At 43.5% G+C, this 21,865-nt stretch overlaps 1 protein-coding gene across 1 annotated transcript; it reads left to right on the top strand.

Annotated features, from left to right (window-relative positions):
* Positions 1-9,986: 9,986 nt before the first annotated feature.
* On the top strand, positions 9,987-20,586 carry LOC142852442 (acylcarnitine hydrolase-like). The gene is made up of 12 exons (XM_075977253.1): positions 9,987-10,129; positions 10,847-11,057; positions 12,188-12,329; positions 12,986-13,119; positions 13,199-13,457; positions 14,213-14,311; positions 14,576-14,716; positions 14,825-14,905; positions 18,687-18,831; positions 19,171-19,308; positions 19,686-19,758; positions 20,179-20,586. Exons 1-12 carry the CDS (start codon positions 10,054-10,056, stop codon positions 20,363-20,365), a joined length of 1,686 nt encoding a protein of 561 aa, XP_075833368.1. The 5' UTR covers positions 9,987-10,053; the 3' UTR covers positions 20,366-20,586.
* The last annotated feature ends 1,279 nt before the right edge of the window (positions 20,587-21,865 follow it).

Here is a 21,865-nt window from a genome sequence, read left to right as displayed (position 1 = left end):
ACTCCACGCCCTCTGTTGCTGTAGTTTGCACCTGGATGTGGTTTGGGAACACTGTTACTCTTCCTGTCATGTCCTATAAGAGGCATCAGTGATGACTAGCTGCCATCCAGCATATGTCTTTGAGATAAGAAAAGCTCCCTTCTGTCATTGCAGAGTTCTAATCCATGTATATAATCCTCAGCTTTTTTATGCTCTCCGCAGCTGCACATCTGAGTCACTTCCACATTAAGAGTCTTCCTTGGTTTGGAGAGGCAATGTTTTTTGAGACAAGGCTCTCATTGTATAGCCCAGGCTGGGGTCACATTCATCATTCTCCTACCTCGGCGTCCGGAGTGTAGGATTGCAGGCAAGCATCACTAGGCTTTTCTTAGCAATCTGTTATGGAGAATTTCAAACATAACCACAGGCTTACAATTCTTTTTGGTGAGAACATAGATATGACCATGTGTATGTTTAACTTTGAAAGGTTATGCAGGCTAATTGGATGACTCAGTGGGGATAAAGGCACTTGTTATCAAACTTGATGACCTGAGTTCAATTCCCGGGACCCACACGATAGAAGAAAAAGTGTTGGGAGCAGTGAGACCCCAGATCCTGAATTTCTTGTAATTCCCTGATCTGAGTGCCTACAGCTGCTCTGAGCACGAGACCTTCAGGAGTTCCTGATGGCAGGAGAGTGGTTTCTGGTGGGTTTGGCTGGGCGTGGCTATCTCTATATAATCTGCCCCTGAACACAATTAAGGGGGCATTCTTGGGGAATTCAGGGATGACCTGTGTTGCTGTCTCTCTGTCTGTGTGTGTCTGTGTATTTTAACCTCCAGCCCCCTTGCCCGAAGCTCGCAAACTGGGTGCCAGCGCACAGAGTGTAAACACAGGGGCGCGGTGCGCGACAATTGGAGGTCTCCACCGAGATATCTGATCCCAGAAAGATTGTAGCAAACTATCTTCCAAAATGACTGCATCATATTTCAACCCCTTCAGACGCGTGTGAGGTCCCAGTTGCTGCTCATCCTCATCTGCACCAGGACTTGGGGATCATCAATATGGCTGATTGGACGGATGTGCATTTGTGTCTAGGAGATACTTTTCTGGACCTTTGGCTTTACTTTTATTATCGCTGCCATTATTTTGCTGTTTTTTTTTCTTTGGGCGGGACATGGGGCCTTGCTGTGTATTCCAGGACGTCATTAAACTCAAGATCCACTGACCTCTGCTTCTCGATTGCTAGGATTACCAGTTTGCCAACATTTCCGGCTTCCTGAGACTTTTAGCCTCTGCCGCCATCTTCCTCTTTTTTCTCTTAGTCTTTCTTCGCTCCAACTTTGCTTCCATTTCTTTCTCTGACTCTGTCTACCCCCACCTTCTTCCTACATATTTAATTCAATTTTTCCCTCAGTTGTGATATGGCACATTCCTGTAAGCCCCAGCACTACAGAAGCTGAAGCATGGATTTATTGAATATCATTACTATTATATGTGAAATATTAATAAGATATTAAATCATGTGCAGATAAATGGATGGAACAAGAAAATATACTGAGTGAAGTAACCCAGACCCAAAAATACAATGTGCTTCTTTATTTGTGGATCACAGCTCTGAATCTTTAAATATAATTATAATAGTGTAAGAATAGAACTATTGGAGCTGTAAGTAGTATCAAAAGGTCCAGAAATGTTCATCAGAAGCGATGCCTGTCCCTTGTCCCTGAGCCTGTGCATGCGTGAAGGGACAACCTGCCCCCAAGACTTCCTAGATCCTTGTGGCACTACTACTATTTCATCTCTTGTGGTTTCATTTTCATTCTTACTTATTCTTGTCCCTAAACTCGCTTATACTTTATTCCATTTTACAAAGGTAACAAATTGTATTCAATTTGCCCTGGGTTCTCTCAAAGTATTTTCCCTCTGTCATTGAGAGGCTATTTCCTTCATCTCTAGACCATGATATTCCCATAGATTTCTACCGATGACCAACTTGCCCCACTGGGGTACAGTGCTCATTCCTAGGTTATTAGATTCCTTCTTTTTCCATCCATTCTGTTGAAGACCAACCACAGAAACTTTATCAGCAGTGAGGATTCTTACATTGCCCGTCCCAAACATCAGGGGCAGAAGACAGATGATAACGTTTAGCCTTGGCTCTGCAGCTGGTCCAAGAAGAATGCTTCCCTTGAACTCCTTGATCCTGTTACTAAGTACAATATCTGTGAGAATCAAGTGTGCTGTCATTTGGTTAATAGTGTCATTCCATGTGTGCACACAAAACATTACCCCACCCTGATTTATGCACAGCTACATGACCTGTTTTTGACTGCTTTTAAGTAAATTCTTTTTTTTTTCTGATATGTTTTATTTTATTATTTATTTTAAATATCAAACAACTATTTTTATTGAAAATAGATTTTTTTCATACAATATATTGATTACAATTTCCCCTTCCCCAATTCCTCCCAGGTCTTCCCCACTAACCCACTATCATTAGGAAAAAATAAACACCTAGAAAAAATAATAATAAAATAAAAATCTCAGCCCCACTGTTTAGTAGTTTTGTGATGGTGGAAGTTTCTACACTTACTGTACCACAGTCTTCCTAGGCAAAAAATGACAGTATTAATAGCTCATTTTATGAGCCATCAGGATTAAGTGACTTAACTCATAAAAATCATCTAGGAGATACCATCAACCAGTACCCAATAAATGTTAGCTACTGCCGACCTTTTTATTCAGAAACAGCACCATTGTCGGAGCCCACTCCAGTGGGGGTCAGGCCAGGGGGACTGATTGAAGGCAGAAGGCAGAAGAAAGAGTGGTACAGTCAGCTGCCTCCCTGCACTGTCCTTGGGAGGAAGCTCAAGCAGGTGCACTATCTCTCACAAGAATTCAGATAGCAGCAAGCAGCTACTAACTCTAACTATGTGTGCCATACACCAGCCCAAATCTTAATGGGTAAAGTATTCTTTCATCTGGGCCAAAATGCTCTTTCTTATGGGATTAATCAGAACTTTCTCACAGCCCTCAAGGATGCAGGCAGGCAGGCAAGTTTGAACTTGGAAACTGAGTCACATGTGGGCTACCATACACCATTGCATCATTTATGGTGAATTCGGATTGTTTAATTTTTATTATTATTCTATTTAAACAACCTTTTTCATTTATTTTACATACCTACCACAGTTTCCCCTTCCTCCTCTCCTCCTGGTCACTGCCCCCCTCCCGTTTCCCATCTACCCCGCCTCTTCCACTCCTCCTCTGTCTCCATTCAGAAAGGGAGAAGCCTCCCATGGGCTTAAACAAAGCCTAGCACATCAAGCTGAGGCAGGACCTGGCTCTACCTTGCATCAGGGCTGAGGACAAGGTAATCCAGCATGAGGAACAGGTTCCCAAATGCCAGCCAGACTCCAGGGACAAGACCTGATTGAAAGGTTTCTGTACCCTAATATTAAGTCTCTCCACTGACACAGTAAGCCAAATCAAGCCGAATTTAAAAGTGAAGGACCAGGTTTAATCTGAGCAAAGCACTCCCAAATGACTCTCTGGAAAGGAAGCAGGAGAGAAATCACATGCCCAGTCTACAGACCGGAGCTTAAATACCCTGTAGGTATGGTCTTGAGCTTAAGGGGATGTAGCACGATTTATAAAAGCCCAAAGACAAATATTGGGGTTCAACCTGAAAACCAGAAAAACAAAGCAGCTAGCCAGTAGAGAAGTCTTACCCCTACCGTGTCTGGGCGACCACAGACTAAGAAGCCTAAGCATGAGACTCTTAATCTTAGGGTCGTGGGTTCAAGCCCCACGTTGGGTGCCAAATGTAGCATGGTTAATAAAAACCCAGAGACAGAAATTGGGGTTCAACCTGAAGGTCAGAAAAGCAAAACAGCCCGCCACTGGCTCTTACCTCTAGTTCAGTCCAAAATGGTGATCCTGCCTCCAGGAAACCTCAGAATGAAACTGTATGAGAGCTGTCTCCTCCCATTTTATATTCCTTTCTAGGGCTGGGATTAAAGGCATGCACCACTATCACCAGGTTTCTATGGCAAACTAGTGTGGCTGCTGGGATTAAAGGTGTGTGTCACCACTGCCTGTCTGTAAGCCTGATCAGTGTAGCTGTTTTACTCTCTGACCTTCAGGCAAGTTGTATTTATTAAAATACAAATGAAATGTTACTACAGGGGGAGGAGCCTGGAATTTTAGCAGTCTTTCTGAGGGGGAAGGGTTTGGAGAGGGAGGAGTGGGGCTGAGGCAGTGTTTCCAGCTGAACATCCCAACCTTCTTGGATATATGGACACCGGTTCATGGACTACTTCCTGTTGGCATGGACAATGTGGGAAGGGTGAGTCAGGAGTTGATGGGCTCATGCTCAGTGGGAAGTATGGGTGAAAAGCATTCAGTTAACTGCCATGTCATCAGGAATATGTTTCTTGAGGAAGCAGATAAGGTGACTTGCTAGGATCAAAAATAAATTAGCACCTGCCCTATGAATGGGGTTAGCCATAGGAAGAGTGAAGACTGCCGAAAAGAATAGAACGCGATGTGTGCTGGTTGTGCAGAAGAGGCAAGGGTACGTGACAAAGCTGAATGATATAGACACAAAAGCAGATGTGCCCTTCACTGGGACATTTCGAAAAACCAGAGGATGGAGGGCCCCAGTTCCTGGACAGACCATTCAACCTGGATAGGTGCCCACTTAGCCTGCAGAGGTGGCACCAGCACTGTTGTCCCAGCTTGGGGGATGGCATGACAAATGGAGAGAGGATATGTTCAAGGAGTACCTGAGCCACCACTGTTTCCCTGCTGGGAAATCCACTGTTTCCCTGGATGGGGGAAATACCTCCATCCATTCTGCAAAGGTGTCAACCAGAGTTAGGAGATAGCAGAGCTTTTTATGAGTGGATATGGGAGGAGGGATCAACCTGCCAACCCTTGCCCAGTTGGTGTCCTCAGAACTGGTGCAGGGGCTGGTGTATCTGGAGGGCCCCCTGCAAGTTGTTCTTAGCACATGTCTGGCAGGAGGAGCAGACTTGCAAAATACAGGCTTGAAGATGGATGGTATCAAGGAGGGGATCTAGAGATCAATAACATGCGGGTGTCTGTAAAAACAGCTGGAACAGATTTACTTCTTGGTGTCATAGCAAAGGGGGGTTAAAAGGAATGAATTTTTCCTAAATATTTTTATATCCAGAGAGCCTAGTTTTAGTGTGATGAAACACACCTCTAAGTCTATACTTAGAAGACAACCAGAGGACGTTTACTGAACAAAAGAGGTTGAGCTAGCAAAGGAGGAGGAGGGAGGGAGGCTGAGGAGCAGAGTTGAACATGCAACATGCAACATGCATGCAGGTTTCTATACAACCTTCATTGCTAACCTGTTTCAGAGGGGGAAGAGTCAGCAAGAACAAGCAGCCATGGATTGTTGAACTGTTAGCAACTTATGCTTTTCAGCAACATTTCAGCAGTTTTGCCATCTATGGCTGGCAATGCTAAAACTCTGAAGCCTGTAAACTATAAAACCTTAACTCTGAAGCCTATGAACAAGGCAAACCTGTCTGTATTTTTGTTCATTTGTTTTCAAAACAGGGTTTCTCTATGTATCTCTGGTTGTCCTGGAACTCACTGTATAGACTAAGCTAGCCTCAAACTCACAGAGATCTACCTGCCTCTGCCTCCCTGAGTGCTGGGATTAAAGGCATGTGTCACCACCACCTGGCTCTGTCTGTATTTTTAACAAGAAACTTAATAAACTAACTAGCTACCAAGGTGGCTGTAGCTTTGGGTGATTGGAGGAAGATAAACTGGTAAAGCTATCAGTACCCTAGTCATCACACACCATCAGATCTGAGAAGGATAAATTTTAACTGCATAAGTGATGGAGGAGGGTCATCTGTCTATGTGTTACTTTCATTGGTTAATAAAGAAACTGCCTTGGCCCTTTGATAGGACAGAAAATTAGGTAGGTGGAGTAGACAGAACAGAATGCTGGGAAGAAGGGCAGTAAGGCAGACGCCATGGAGCCAGCCACCAGGTCAGACATGCTGAATCTTTCCCGGCAAGCCACCACCTTGTGGTGCTACAAAGATTATTAAAAAATGGGTTAATTAAGATGTGAAAGTTAGCCAAGAAGAGGCTAGATATAATGGGCCAGGCAGTGTTTAAATGTATACAATTTGTGTGTTGTTATTTCGGGGCATAAGCTAGCCTTGCAGGAGCTGGGCAGGACAAAAGCAGGCCTGCCTGCAGCTCATCACACCACACATAAGCAGAAGTGAAAACTTACTGGTTACCTAGGTAGCTACGGCTGGTTTCTCTGTGTTCGCTGGGGACAGAGGTGAACAAGACAGTATCAGTCTTCAGTTGCCAGGCCCAGAAGATCTGACAGACTTTCCTGTGGAGTAGGAGTTTGTGGAGACAAGCCTACCTTTTCTTGCCAAAGTGGAGCAATTAATTCCCCAGCGTCCTGCTTGTCGACAGTCTGGACAGGGTCTTGGCAGCAGTTGGGCTAAGGCAGTTTTTTCACTCTATGGCTGCTTTGCTGCATTTAAAGCAAGCTCCAGGTAAAAGCTCTTCTGCAGCATCAGCCTTCCTTGGAGGAGATGGGGGTGCTGCCAGGGGCTGTCCTGTCTCTATCATAGATGGATTTTTTATTAAACACCATGTTCTCAGATGTCTGAAGCGTTTGGGAATCAGAGGATCATTATCTGTTAGGTATAAGCTTAGTATCTCTAGAAGGCAAAACCCAGCTTTAACATTGTAAACAATTTAATGTTTCTAAAATCAATACCAAAAGGATTACTCTTAGGTTACAAAATCTGGCTGCCAGCAAGAGATGTCCCTGTACATGAATGCATGAAGGTACAGCTTTAATACCTCATGAAATCAACATTGTTTTAAATCTTATCTTTCATAAACCTTGTTTCTAGTACAGGACAGGAATTATCATGCAGAAATCTATCCCTAACCCAAAATAACTTGGAGATCTCTTGTCTCCTTGATGGGCCCACTCCATGCGGTCACCTTTATTTAAGAAGGCAGTGAAGTCATATGACCTCCCTCTTCACCGTTAATCAAAATGGTGTCTGCCCACGTGGCTGTATTTAACTAAGGTGGTGGCACACCCTGTGTAGCTTTTAAGAGTAGCTTCAATTTGGAGTTCAAAGTTCTAAGTTTTTGTTACAGATTCTTAACTGTACCCAATTCCTTAGCTTCTTTGATTCTTAATTGGGTAGAACAGCATAAAAATACTTTCTCTCTCATTATATCAGATTCAGTGGCCAGAAAACCCAGAAACAAATTCTCTGCCTAGGTAGCTAGTTGTAATAGCAGCTGAGCTATTACCAAGACACATGGAACAAGTAAACTCAGGCATCCAAGACCAGAAACAAGCATGCAGTGGCCACATGCGTTCACACATCTAATTGAGCCTGCAGAATTTTCTGTGGCTCTCGTGTCCATAAGAAAGCATATAGGCAGAGATCTACCCATACACACAAAATAGACAAGACTTTTTTAACAGCGAGACAAAGCTTTCTGCAGGAAACCATGTCAGATGAGCAACTTAAAAATCCTGAAATAAGAGCTTACAGTATGTAGCAGCATGTAAGAAACCATGGGAATAGTGAGGAAGTGGAGCCTTAGAGATTTTGGAAGGTAGGTCTGCAGTCCAAAAGAGAAAGAGCTTAACCTGTGGACCTCCCAGGCTGTTGCGGGAGGAGAGTGCAGGGAGGAGTCCACATGGGTGCGGTAGGCTGAGGAAGTCCACATGTGCTCCCATGGAAAGTAACTTAGGAAGAATTGGACTCTAAAATTTGGATTAGGTTCAGCCACAGACAAATGATCCATGCATATCCTATTGAGGGCCAGGTCAGCAGATGCTATAAGGAAGAACAGGCAAAGAGAATGGATCTGTTGCAGGAAGAATCCTTATGTGGCTAGACTAAATGCCAGGAAAGCCTGGTGAACAAAGACATGAGAAGCAGGTAAGTAGCCAGAGAACTGGGCAGGGGCAGAAGTGCAGGCAAACAGCAGACAGGGAAAGGGGAGGGAGTGAAAAGCCCAAAACCCTGGATGAGGGAGCTCAGGCCATAGTATGGTGTGAGCATCCCCAACTTGGATAAATCTTGTAACAGACACCCCAAGGATGACTGAGGATCAAGCCCAGCCAACAGTCACCCATTTCACGAGCCTGCGCCAGAACCCAAAGTCTAGAGCAATGAGTCCACTGCCTGTTTGCATCTGTAGTTCCTGTTCACTTACCCAGATTTTCCATTCCCAGAATTCCCTCGGTTTGTTTTCTTTATTGCCTCTATTTCAGTTTTCAGGCCTTGAACTGTTTCCTTCACTTGCTTGATTCTTTTTTCTTGCCTTTCTTGTCCCACAGTGCCATGCTTAGATAATAATGAAGATAATTTGGAGCCATTTCTCAGGTGGCACTAAAGGCTTTCTAATACTGACCCCATGTCACTTCGTCTAGAAAGCCAGTCTGGATGGTGTATGGGCTCCTGATCCTGCATCTTTTGATATATCATGTCAGGGTTCTTTGTGATTCTAAGACTCTTATTTATTGCTGTGTATCTCAGCTTTATCACAGGTTCTGAGCACCCAGATTGACTCCAGTGTTAGAGCCAGAAAGTCCCCATTAAATGCTTGTCACAGGATTACACATGATATTGATCAGGAGGTGATAAGATAACTTGACTCCAATCCTGATGACCTAAGCTCCACTTTGGGCTTCATATGGTGGGATTAGAGTATGGACTTACACAAATTGTCCTTTCACCTCCATATGTGAGCCAGGGCCTGGGAAGATCCATATATACACACATGTACATGAGCACAGTGAATAAATAAATGCAAACATTTAAAAATATTTATTTACTGGATAAATGACCATGACATTGATCTTGGCAGGAACTGGTCATTAGAGAAGGCACATCACAAGTGTGGAGTGAATGAGGACTGGGGACTTTAAAAGCACCAGAAATGCCCTGTTTTGATCAAACAACTATCAAAAAACCTCCCTAACAGGGAGGTGTTTGTGTAGATCCTAAGATTGTTGTAGGGACCAGGGACCCTGGAATCAGCTCAGTAAACTGAGACTTCAAAGCACAGAAGAGTCCTGAGGATGAAGGACACACCCAGAGCTCCTGCATCTGCCTCTCTCTCCTGCAACATCTTGAGTGTGTACCTACTCACAGAAGCCCTCTGTCTCTCCTGTTACAGCTTTCTGTCCATGTGTGAGGACAAGGTTCCTGGTGTCCCAGAAGAGCTCCAGAATCCACACTGTGCCTCTGCAGGCCAAAGAGGGAACAGAAACAGCAGAAGTGACTTTGATGGCTGTTCTTGGTTGTCAGCTTGACTACATGTGGAATTAACTAAAATCCAGAAATGGAGGGCACAGCTGTGAGGGGTTTCATGATAGTTTGAAGTGGGTGAATTTACTTCTTCTCTGGACATTTGAGGTAGGAAGACACAAGCATTTGATCCAGATATTGTGGTAAGAAGATATACCTTTAATATGAGTCAAACTGCTAGAAGCATCTATAAGGACATGGGAGACAGAGGATGTGGCTCTTTGCTTGTTTGCTCTAAACTTGCTAGAGAGTTTGTTCCTTCACTGACATTAGAGCCTACCTCTTTGGGATTTTAAAATCTACTGAAGACCAGATGAGATATACAAACTCATGCACTGAGAAACTTCTGGATTCTTGGACTTTCTATCCATAACCAGTCACTGTTCAATTAGTAGAACCATAACCTGTTAAGTTATTCTAATAAATCCCATTTCTCTATGTTTATATAGAGAGATGCATTCCATAAACCCTGCTGCTCTAGAGAACCCAGACTAATGCAGTGACCTTGCCCTGTCTCCAGGCCATTGGCTCCTGTCATTTCTGACTAATCATTTTTCCTACAATAAGGACTTTGCCCCACCACACCAAGTTCCCTCCTACTTCCTTTTGATTTAAATTTCTGCCTGGGCAAGCCTCACAGTTTCTGCTTCCTGTTTGTCAAATGTGGCCATCCTATTTAGCAGCACCGACTCAGGCCTGAGAGCTGATCATGCCACTGAACCAGCTTCATAGCTGGCTGAATGCTGCGGTCTTTGGGCTCCTGCTTCTCCTCCTCCGTGTGCAGGGTGAGGCTCACTAAGCTGGCAATGGGGAATGATTAGAGTCAGAGCTGACAAGTCTGCATGTCAGAGGTTGAACTTCTGAGAGAAAACGTGGGGGAAGGACGGGTGATGGAAATGCTATATAAAAGTGTGGGAAACTTAGGCCTCCCAATTCCTTGGTCAAAGTCCACAGATTTTGTGGGCCCACTAGCACACAGAGGGCCAGAGATGTCCAAGATCACTCTTGGACTGAGTGATACTGAGGAGACAATTCAGTGTAAGGTGCTCTGAAGAGATTTAGACAATTCAAAGAAAAGTGAGCTGGAGGAATTTTTCCCTCTGTGTATGGCTGTGACTGCAGCTACTATTGACCTTTGGATAAGAATGACAATCATCTCTGTGAGCTCAAGGCAAACCTGGTTGCAGAGTGAGTTCCAGGACAGTTGGGTCTACACAGAGAAATACTACCAGAAAAAATGGCAATGATCATGAATTTGTGTGGCCAAATGTCTATGATTATGTGACCTCTTTGGCCCAAAAAATGCTCTGACATCCTTTAAAGGCAATAGGAAAGGTTCGTGGCTCTGAGGGATAGGAAAGTTCCCACACTCACACCCCACAGTTGAACTAGGGGGCCCTGGGTTCCTGTCTTTTGTGCCCTGGTAACAGTGAGATGGGATCTCCACAATCTGCTGGCAGATGATTGCACAAAACTAACCCTGATGTCATCTCTCCACCCAGGTCAGGACTCCTCAGAGGCCAGTCCCATCAGAAGCACACAAACAGGCCAGGTCCGAGGCAGCCTCATCCGAGTGAGTGACACCAAAGTTGGTGTCCACAGATTCCTGGGAATCCCCTTTGCCAAGCCACCTGTAGGGCAACTGCGCTTTGCACCCCCTGAAGCCCCTGAACAGTGGAGTGGTGTGAGAGATGGGACCTCCTATCCAGCCATGTAAGTTCTGGACCCAGAGAACGTCTGGCCCTGGGGTGAACAGTTGCTCTGAGCTCTGAGTCATGCTGAAGTCTTTCCTCCATCTCAGTCCACAACAGTTTTCTCCCAGTGTGGGGAGTCCACCATGCATTTTTCTGATGCATATACTAAGGATGAGTGGAACAACTGTACCAGCTCCTGGGTCAGAGCTTGGCACCATTGAGAGTTAGATGCAGGTACTGTAGAAAGGAACAAAAATAAAATTGTTCACAGATCCAAATTAAACCCAGTGTGCTCTGCCACAATGGGAAAAATCTCTAGGAATGAGTTATGAGACTTATTAACCAGAGAGCCCCATGAATCCAGTAGAATTCACTTCAGGTCCTGAAGAGTACAGACAACATGATGCATACTTGCTAACTCTGTCCTCCTAATCACTGGGACAACCAATAGGGCCAAGTGCCACTGATCAAGGAACAAGGATATGTAATTAATTCCCTCTGGAGACAGATTAGGAAAAAGAAGCTCCCTGAGGGTCTGTACATGGGGTGAAGGATTTCTCACCGCCCTTTGGACAATATTGCCCATTGATTCCTCTAGTACCTGTGGGCTACAGCACTCCAATATTGCAACCTTAGTTTGTTTTCTGCTGCTGTACCAAGAAAAGAAACTTAGCAAAGAAAGCTACTATTATAGGCTTCAGGTTACAGTCTATCAAGTTGGGGAATTCACAGTGCAGGAAAATTACGGGAGCTGGTCACATCCCATCCATAATCAGAAACAGAGAGTAGAAAATGCTCGCAAGCCTGCTAATGCTCAGGTCACTTTTCTATTCTTACACAATTCAGTAAATGTCATCACATGCAGCCAATCATTTCCGTAGAGACATCTAGAAGTCTCTATATCCCAGACTCAGAAAGAATAACATCCAGGCCCTATCTAGCTGGAGGAGTCCCGAGGAATCTGGCTTCACCTCAGCTTTCAGGAAGCTTGAGGTCATTATCTCTGTGGGAAGGGACTTTAGAGTAGAAATATGTATTAACAGGGCATCATGAGGAGCAGTACCTGAAAATGCCTTGGAAAAATTTAGACTCACATTTGCTTTTGACCACCATACATCTCTTGGAATAACTGTCTCCTTTTTATGACAGTTGTCTGCAAAATGTTGATATGATGAATTCAGAGGTCCTAAAGAAGCTAAAAATGAACCTGCCTCCCATCTCTATGTCCGAGGACTGCCTGTATCTCAACATCTACACACCAGCTCATGCCCATGAGGGCTCTAACCTGCCTGTGAGTCATCAGGTCATGGTCACCTTGGGGAGAGGGCATGTTTTTCAAGATGATGAGAAGGGACAAAAGCAACATAAGCTCTATTGCAATGTGGACTCTATTGAAAAGCCTTGCACTATTTGGGTCAAAAAAAAAAGCCCTTCTCAGTCACACTATGTAGTTGAAAACTGGGTATGGGACATGCAGCAGCACTGGGGCACTGAGCCATCAAAGACTCTAGCTCTTTACTAAAAACCAGGACTCATTCTACAACCTGAGCCCTGCAGAACCACTTACCTGCTCAAGACCTCATCATTGTGAGTCACCCTCTCATACTTCTGGGTTATCTGTTGTGTCAGTTAAAGTTGGTGGTCCTTTCCATTTTTCATCTAGAGAGATATCCATGGAGACACACCTCTTTGTTCCACTATGAAGAGTCTGAGTAATGATGGCATTACTGTATACATAGAGCTATTAATTCAAACTGAGATACATGATAGGGATGGGGACTAGAAATATACTGATGTGACTACTAGAGAACCCGCCTGTGACTAAGGTCCTGAAGTCCTGAGGATTTGCATGTATTTGTGTAGCTGCACAGAAGTTGATACTCTTAAGTAATCCTGCAGAGCTTGGACTGACTAGCAGCTTCCTGGCATCTCTCTTGACTTCTCCAGGTGATGGTGTGGATCCATGGTGGTGCTCTGGTTGTAGGAATGGCCTCCATGTATGATGGGTCCATATTGGCAGCCACTGAGGATGTGGTGGTCGTCACTATCCAGTACCGCCTGGGTGTCCTGGGCTTCTTCAGGTGAGCCTGGGCTGGGCTGGGCAATGGTAGCTGAGAAGAACCTGGACAGACCTTTGATCCATGTCCTTCCACTTCTCAGCACTGGGGACCAGCACGCCAGAGGCAACTGGGGCTACCTGGACCAAGTGGCTGCCCTGCGCTGGGTCCAGCAGAACATTGCCCACTTTGGAGGCAACCCAGACCTTGTCACCATCTTTGGAGAGTCTGCAGGTGGCACAAGTGTGTCTTCACTTGTTGTGTCCCCCCTGTCCAAAGGACTCTTCCACAGAGCCATCATGGAGAGTGGAGTAGCCGTGTTGCCTGGCCTCATCTCCAGCTCCTCTGAGGTGATTCACCAAGTAAGTGCCCCAACTCCTTCAACCCTCTATCTACTGCCACTGGACTGTCCTCTGGCACTATGGTACTCAGTGGAGAATACAAGGATCTAGGGAAAGGATGTCTCTTCATTTGTTTCTGAAGGGCTCATGGTTTAGGATCCATGTCTCTGCTTTCTACAGGCCGAGTATGTTCTGTGGACAGCAAAGCTGCCCCTAGCAGCATTGACCACTGGCAAAATTGAGTGTACAAGGACTAGGGAGATGGTTCAGTGGGCTTTTAAAGTTCTTGGAGTGCAAACCCATGTCCTATGTTCAAATCCCCAGAACCAACAAAAGCTGGAGATGGTAGCATGTATCTGTAATTCCAATGTTCCTGTGGTCATGTGGGGGAGACAGAGACTAGAGAATCCCTGGATGTTTACATGGTAGCTCAATTAGTGCAGGCAGCACCAAAACAAGAAGACACCTTGTCTCAAATACAGGGCACAGTGAATGAGACTTTGTCCTCTAACCTTCACATAAGAACTTTAGCAAACTTGTTCTTTTTCTCATACACAAAACCCAGAGAGATGGGTGGAGAAAACAAAACTACCCTAAAGAAAAATAAAACAAGTATGCAGGTATAACGGGTATTGCTTGCCTATGGGCTATGGGACTTGGGAACAATTTCATATTTATTCCAATCCATACACAACACTCACTATAGTGTTGTATTTGGGGGCAATAGCATCGAGTTGGAATTGAGAAAGCTCTTCTCCCTGCTTGTTCCCTTATAGACGGTGGCCAGCCTATCTGGATGTGAAGCCATGGACTCAGAGGCCCTGGTGCACTGCCTGAGAGACAAAAGTGAAGCAGAAGTTCTGGCCATTAACAAGGTGGGGAGAATTGTGTGTCTGGAAGGACCTGGGCAACAAGATGTGGGACTCTGAGCCAAATACCTCGCCTCTATTACTTTGTGTTCTTTTAGTTCTGATACAATATGAACTTGGGACCAAGATAGACTGTTCTAAGTGTAGATTCTCTTCCAGAGTGAGTGGAGCACCCTGAAACTAGCGTGAACTGAGAAAATGGTGAGAGTAACTCAGTGGGTCAGCATATTATTTCACTAACCTTCAGCACTGATTTTCAATGCCCCTCAGGTCTTCCAGGCCATTCCTGCTGTGGTGGATGGAGAGTTCTTCCCCAGGCATCCCCAAGAGTTGTTGGCTTCTGGGAATTTTCACCCTGTCCCCAGCATCATTGGTGTCAACAGTGATGAGTATGGTTGGATCATCCCTGTGGTGAGGCTCACTTCCAATATTCTGGGAACCTAGAGACTCACATGTTAAGCAGTGGGAACTCAATGCATCTTTAATCCAAGTCTATCAGACTTGTCTTTTGCCTCCCAGGCTATAGAAAATGTCCAGAAAATAAAGGAAATAACCAAAGAGAACCTGGAGACTGTTATGAAGAAAACAGCAGCACAAATGGTGAGATACCTCTGACGTCTATATAGAGAAGTCCCTCATATCTCCTTCTCAGACAGTATCCCTATTAATAAAGGTCAGTATATATGTGCGATTCTGTGTGGGGTCACCTTGGAGTGTCTTTTTCTTTTTTGTAAGCCATTAACCAGATCACAAATCATGACATGAAGACCTCTTATTAGTTATGACTTCTTACACTTATCTTATGCTTAACCCACTAGCTCTTATGACTTAGTCAGTTTCTCTTTGCCTGTTTTGCCTTGGGGCTTTTTACCTTCCTTCCCTTCTGTATATCTTACTTTACTGTTCCTTGTGTCTGGTGGGCAGCTACCTGGCTTCTGTCTCTTGGTGTGTTCCTCTCTTTTTCCTCCTTCTCTTTTAACTCTTCTCTTCTTCCTTAGCCTAAATATCTCCACCTATTTATTCTCTCTGCCCGCCAGCACTTCCTGTTCCTCTCCTGCCTAGATATTGCCCATTCAGCTTTTTATTAAACTAACTAGGTGCCTTAGGTGAAACAACAACACATCTTTACATAAACAAGCACAGCATAAACAAATTTAACATAGCTTAATATCCTTAACAAAGGCAGCTGAAACAAATGCAACATACCTTTACACAGTTAAAATAATATTCCACCACACAAACAAATGTAGCATATCTTTTCCCAGTTAAAGTAATATTCCACAAAATTTGTAGGTTGAGACTGCTCTTTCGTTTCCCAGCCACTCTGACCTGAATAATCACAGAGAAACTATATTCATTACAACACTGTTCAGCCAATGACTCAGCCATATTTCTGGCTAGCTCTTGCATCTTGAATTAACCAATTTTTATTATTCTGTGTAGCCACAAGGCTGTGGCTTACCAGGTAAAATTCGACATCTGTCTGCTTTGGCAGCTACATGGCATCTCCCTGACTCCACCTACTCTCTTTCTATATCTCTTCCAGCCTGACTATATTCTGCCTTGCTATAGGCCAAAACAGTTTCTTTATTAACCAATGGTAATAAAACATATTTATAGCATACAAAGGGGAAACCCACATCATCTCCCCTTTTCTGTCTAAATTAAAAGGAAGGTTTTAACTTTAATATAGTAAAATTACATATAACAAAACAGGTTCAGGGAAGAAATACAGTTACAATATTTAGTCTATTTGTATCTGGCAAAATTAAAGAAAATTTACTATCATCTATTTTATCTTTGTGAGTCTAAAGCCTCATTTATAATTTGTCTTTTATCGTAACTAATGAAAACTATAACTATCTGTCTTCAACTCTTCAAGGACCCCAGAATGTTATAATATTACCTAAGTAAATAAGAAGTGCATTATAAGCAACTTTCTAAACTCTAGACCTGACAGAGACATCTTGCTGCTAGTCACCCAATGTTCTTCTGTGATGTTGGGGCATCCATCTTCAGCCTACAGGCAAACTTTTCCATGAAGCAGGAAATTCAAAGGTCTGTTCTGCCTTCTGCCTTGTACTGGCAAAGTTCATTAATTGCTTTCTTTTGTGTCATGGAGAATGTCTGGCAGTTTCTTCTGTGAAGAAGCAACTCTGAAAGATGATTCTATCTTTTGGAAAGTTCTGCAGTCATTTTTCTGTGGGTCCTGCATGCCAGTTCATATAGTATACCATCAAGGAGTTCAGACAAGAGCAATTTATGGCCCAAATAACTAACAAAGTCTATAAGGAGACTCTTCAATGCCCATCATCCTCTTGAAGTAGATTGGCATAGTGCTGTCAGGAACAGATGTGTCTCACTGTTATGAAAAGTCCTAAGTTAACAAAATATTTTAAATGCCATAGTCTTTAAGTCTTTGAAATCTTTGAAGAATACCTAGCCATCTGAAATATATCACTGAACATCTAGGAAACCTAACTAACATGACTACAATTTAATTATTACAGATGACCATCTACTAATCTGTAATTTTAATTATACATTACATTTTTAAATGAGCTACACAAATACATAATACCCTAAACAAGAGCAGAAATACATATATACAGTGTAACAAAGTCAGCCTTAAATTTTTATCAATAGAACAAGATCCATACCAAAGCAGAGTATTCCCCTTTAAATATCCCCCTTTAAATGAAAACCAACATTTATAAACTATCATTTTGGGAATTTGGGCATGGTTTTCTCCAAACTGCTTCCTGTTTTTTGTTGGGCAAAGTGTTTTTAGGGTTCATGGAGACCATGCAGGAGATCTTGCTCCACCAAACCACTTTAGCCTGGAAGGAATCCACAGGAAATCTGTGGAAACAAAAGCAGAACCTCTTTTTCAAAGCAACATATCCTTAGACCCAAATTTTGAAGTCAATATATCTTTATGTTGGTTTAACTTAGTAGCCCCCAGAATTAAATGTCTCTATGCAGTCAAAAGATTCAAAGAAAACACAATAATATATATAATCCAGACTCTGTATATTCCATCCGTAAATGACTTATTTTCTTTACTCTTTTCATCTATGACTGTACTCCTTTTTTAAAAATATTTATTTATTTATTATGTATACAGTTTTCTGTCTATGTGTATGTCTGCAGGCCAGAAGAGGGCATGAGACCCCATTACAGATGGTTGTGAGCTACCATGTGGTTGCCGGGAATTGAACTCAGCACCTTTGGAAGAGCAGGCAATGCTCTTAACCTCTGAGCCATCTCTCCAGACTGACTGTACTCTTTTATGTTACTTTTACTGTTGCTTTAAAGACTTTGTTTTATTTTTTAACCATTTACTTCTTTTTATAAGTATCTATATTCTTTTTCCTCTCCCTCTTAAGCCCATGTATGTTTATCCAACACTTTGACCCATTTAGAGGTCTTTTTTGTTTGAGTGTGTCTTTATTGCATATCTGTAATCCTTTTCTGACCAAGGGTGCTTTTTTATTGCTAAGAGAACATGGCTAGGGCCAACTTCGTGGCCCTGCCTGTTCACTCTGCCCAGTCCAACATGGCAGAAGCATGTTCACCACCTCTGTGAGCCATGCACACCACCCCAGCACCAGGGACACAGTGGGTCTATGTTATCATTGAGCAACTAGTAACACAATGCTCACAAACCCTATTTAAGTTCAGGACCTCCTGAAAGAGCCAGAGTTCATGCTACCAGCATGAACCAAGAAGCTGCCATTTCTCAATGGAGTCACACCTCTGCTTGTAACCAGCAAACCAAGCCTATCCGAAAAAGAATGTGGCTACCAAGAAACTGCACTTGGTTCTGTTCTTTCGTGTCTAGAATTCCTTCCCAAGCTCTCTCAGTTTTTATGTGGGTGTAGTTGTCCCACGTTGGTGTGCCATTTTGTAGATGGTGACTGTGCTTTTATTTCCTGGCCACTCTGACCCAAATAATCACATTGAACTATATTAATTACAACACTGTTCAACCATTGACTCAGGCATATTTCTAGCTAGCTCTTACATCTTGAATTAACCCATTTCTATGATTCTGTGTATAGCCACAAGACTGTAGCCTACCCACTAAAGTTCTGATGTCTGTCTCTTTTTGGCAGCTACATAGTGTCTCCCTGACTCTACCTACTCTCTTTCTATATCTCTTCCAGCCTGGCTATACTTTATCCTGCTATAGGCCAAAAGAGCTTCTTTATTAACCAATGGTAATAAAATATATTCATAACATACAGAGGGGAGTCCAATATCAAAAATTTGAGCCTGAACCTTTTTGCCTATACCCTATCTCATCCCAGGTCCCATTTTCCCCATGCCAAAGGCTGTTGCCTGCCTAACCTCATTCTTTTGGCTCTCCTTGGTGTAGATGCTGCCTCCTGAGTGTAGCAGCCTGATAATGGAAGAGTACATGGGGGACACTGAGGACCCACAAGCCCTCCAAATACAGTACACGGAGATGATGGCAGACTTCATGTTTGTGATCCCTGCACTCCAAGTAGCACATCTTCAACGTGAGTACATCTGTAACAAGGATTAGGGGAGCAGTTCAGAGATGTGGATCATGGATGCGCACTGTGGAGCAGTGTGGTTCCAGGTCACCCCATGTCTAGTTTAATAGAGTGACATGTAGGTACAGAAGAGAAAATGGGTCACATACTTTATTGACTTGACAAAACCACTCAACTGGGAAGGCCATGGATATAGTTTAACCAAGGGCTTTTCCACAGCTAGAGCTCTGCCACTTAACTTTTATGTTTCCAGGTAATATTTCATCAAGGTTTCTTGTCATCAATCATGCATCAGAAAAGTTCCAGGTAAGGGACTAAGTCACCGTCTGTCTTTACTTCCAGGTTTCCATGCCCCTGTATACTTCTATGAGTTCCAACATCAGCCCACCTTTGTCAAGCAACTAAGGCCACCCCACGTGAAGGCTGACCATGGAGATGAGGTTCCTTTTGTCTTTGGGTCCTTCTTCTGGGGTGTGAAACGTGAGTCTTTCCTTATTTTTCTTGACCTGAATAAGGTACCAGATGACTCTCTGAGAGACTCCTAAGCTCTCATTCCATGAAGAAACCTTTATAGATATGGCTATAGATACAGATTATATAAATGATATAGATATATAGATATCTGGTTTATAATTTGGACCCATCCCAATCTAACCTGTAATGGGGAAGTTGACAGCACATTGGGTCAAGAATTCAATTAGAGGCTTGCATGGATCTTGGATACTGTATATAGTGAAGAAGGGAGGTAGCAACCAATAGTTTGGAGTTAGATGACAATTAGGATTGTAAATCTGAAGCATGAATTGCAGTTGCATGAGGTAGCAAATACTTGGACCTTGTCTTTCTAATGACTCCAGTTAACCTCACTGAGGAGGAAGAGCTACTGAACAGGAGAATGATGAAGTACTGGGCCAACTTTGCAAGACATGGGTGAGAACATGCCCTTCCCTCAACCTTCCAGGTGTGGGTCCCTCTCTAGGGCTCCCTTTTGGTTGGAGGCCTTATCATGCATGGACATTTCATCACATGATAGGGTCTGCTTTACCTCATAGCACCTTTATACAGATACTTTGTAGGTGTCAGATACTGGTCATCTCACAGTGACATCTCATAGTGCTATGGTACTGTTCTTTAGATATTACCTCTCAGAGGGAGACATAAAACAGGTCAGGTAGTCTTCCCCCACATGGAGCAGAAACCAGTGGGTGACACTTGTGTCCCTATATTAGGACACCTGTCCCAACAGCCACATTCACCACTGGCCTAATTGTTTTACTGCCTGACCCAAATCAGGGGTCAGACTTAGAATCAGAGTGACCTCACTCTTCCCCCTGGCTGCCATATCCACAGGAACCCCAACAGCGAGGGTCTACCCTACTGGCCCATGATGGATGATGATGAGCAGTATCTGAAGCTGGACATCCAGCCTGCTGTGGGCCGAGCCCTGAAGGCCAGAAGGCTGCAGTTCTGGACCAAGACTCTGCCTGAGAAGATCCAGGAACCAAAGAAATCTCAGAACATGCACAACGAGCTATAGTGCCCTGTGTATGGAATAGTGGGTAGCTTTGGCTGCTGATGGGTCACCTTGAGGTTCCCAAAACATACTGAGTGACCTGGGTTGATCCTAGCATTCACATAACATTCACAACCTCTACACTTGTCTGTTCTTCTACATTTATCATGAATCCTCTGTATGTGACTCTATCCTGCTGGGTCATCTTTTGTTAGACCCACTCAATAAATGTTCCCATAACAATATGGATTTGTGAGTCCCAAAGTACCCATATCTTTTCACACCCCACTGGGACTAGGTCTCTTCTTTCTTTCCTTGCCTCATCTCTGATCATCACTATCCTCTTCTCTAAGACCAAAACCCTCTGTAAGTGAAGAAGCTTTGGAGAATGTTGTTATGGGTTTTTAAAGGAACCCATATCATACTGTGGACTGTATCAAAAGCATGTGCCCTCTTTCATCAAGTTCATACTTTTAGAGACCTTGAAGTCCAAGGATAAGATACCAACAGGTGTGCTGTATTTTGTTGACTAGCTCTCTGACCCAAAGACAATACCTTGTGTGAGATGGGATAATTAGTAGTTCTTATGACCCAGGCCTCCAATAGGCCTAACTACATCTTCGTATTGGAGCCTAAGTTTCAATATATAAATATGACTCATAGATACAGCACATAACGGTTTCCAATTCAGTCTTTGAATCTGAAAACATCTAAAAGTGACTCTACAAATTGTGTTTATAAATAAAATATCACCTACAAATTATTTTAAGATTATTTGTTCATTCATCAATATCAATTTCTTTAATTCTTCCCCTTCCCAACGTCCAACCTCATTTATTTATTTCCATACCAAAGTAGTTAATGGCACAATTTTGTATAGATGTAGGATTTGGTATCTATTATCTTCTCAAGTCTGGGAGTGTGTGCATGTATGTGTGTGGCACATGTGTGTGGGGGAGGGATATATGTCCAGAAGAACTAGGTTGCTTACTGTGTGCCTGCTGAGGTTTGTCTTGATTTCCAGGAGTTCTGTAGACATGGCAGCTCCCACATTGGCACAGATCAAACATCTATGAAGATGTTTGTCTATGGGGTGAGTCCTAATAGCAGGGCGGGGGTGCCAGAAGGTTCATACATATTCAATAGAGGTTCTGTCCCCTGTCTCTCTGAGCACATGCCCACATATGGGGGTGTCCTTCTGACTTCCATAGCTCCCCCGAAACCTCCTGTTCCCTGTGATAACCCTCTCCCCCTTGATTGTCCATAGACATAACTTCCATTCTTACCTCTTTGCTGTTACTAAACATTTTGGCCTTTCTAATAAATGCCCTCTCTTTTACTTTATGTCATTATACAAGGGTGCTGAATTCTGCTCAATCTACCTAAATTGTCCCAAAACATTTTCTCTCTGTCTTTAAGAGCCCAGATCCTTTGTGCTAGAGATCCTGACATATCATATCCCCCTTATTTCTGATCAGCTTGCCCAACAAGCCAAGTTTTCCCAGGTTGGCAAACTCCCCCTTT

Source organism: Microtus pennsylvanicus, chromosome 6 (assembly GCF_037038515.1).
Source record: "Microtus pennsylvanicus isolate mMicPen1 chromosome 6, mMicPen1.hap1, whole genome shotgun sequence".
NCBI classification, from domain to species: Eukaryota; Metazoa; Chordata; class Mammalia; order Rodentia; family Cricetidae; genus Microtus; species Microtus pennsylvanicus.
Note: the sequence above shows the minus strand (reverse complement) of the source record. Positions and strands in the feature narration are given on the sequence as shown.

Excerpts from the sequence above, each read along its gene's own strand:
- LOC142852442 (XM_075977253.1), top strand. The coding sequence starts at position 10,054 with ATGCCACTGAACCAGCTTCATAGCTGGCTGAATGCTGCGGTCTTTGGG. Across the intron at positions 11,058-12,187 it reads GGGACCTCCTATCCAGCCAT|TTGTCTGCAAAATGTTGATA; the intron begins GTAAGTTCTGGA and ends TTTTTATGACAG. Across the intron at positions 19,309-19,685 it reads CTTCTTCTGGGGTGTGAAAC|TTAACCTCACTGAGGAGGAA; the intron begins GTGAGTCTTTCC and ends TAATGACTCCAG.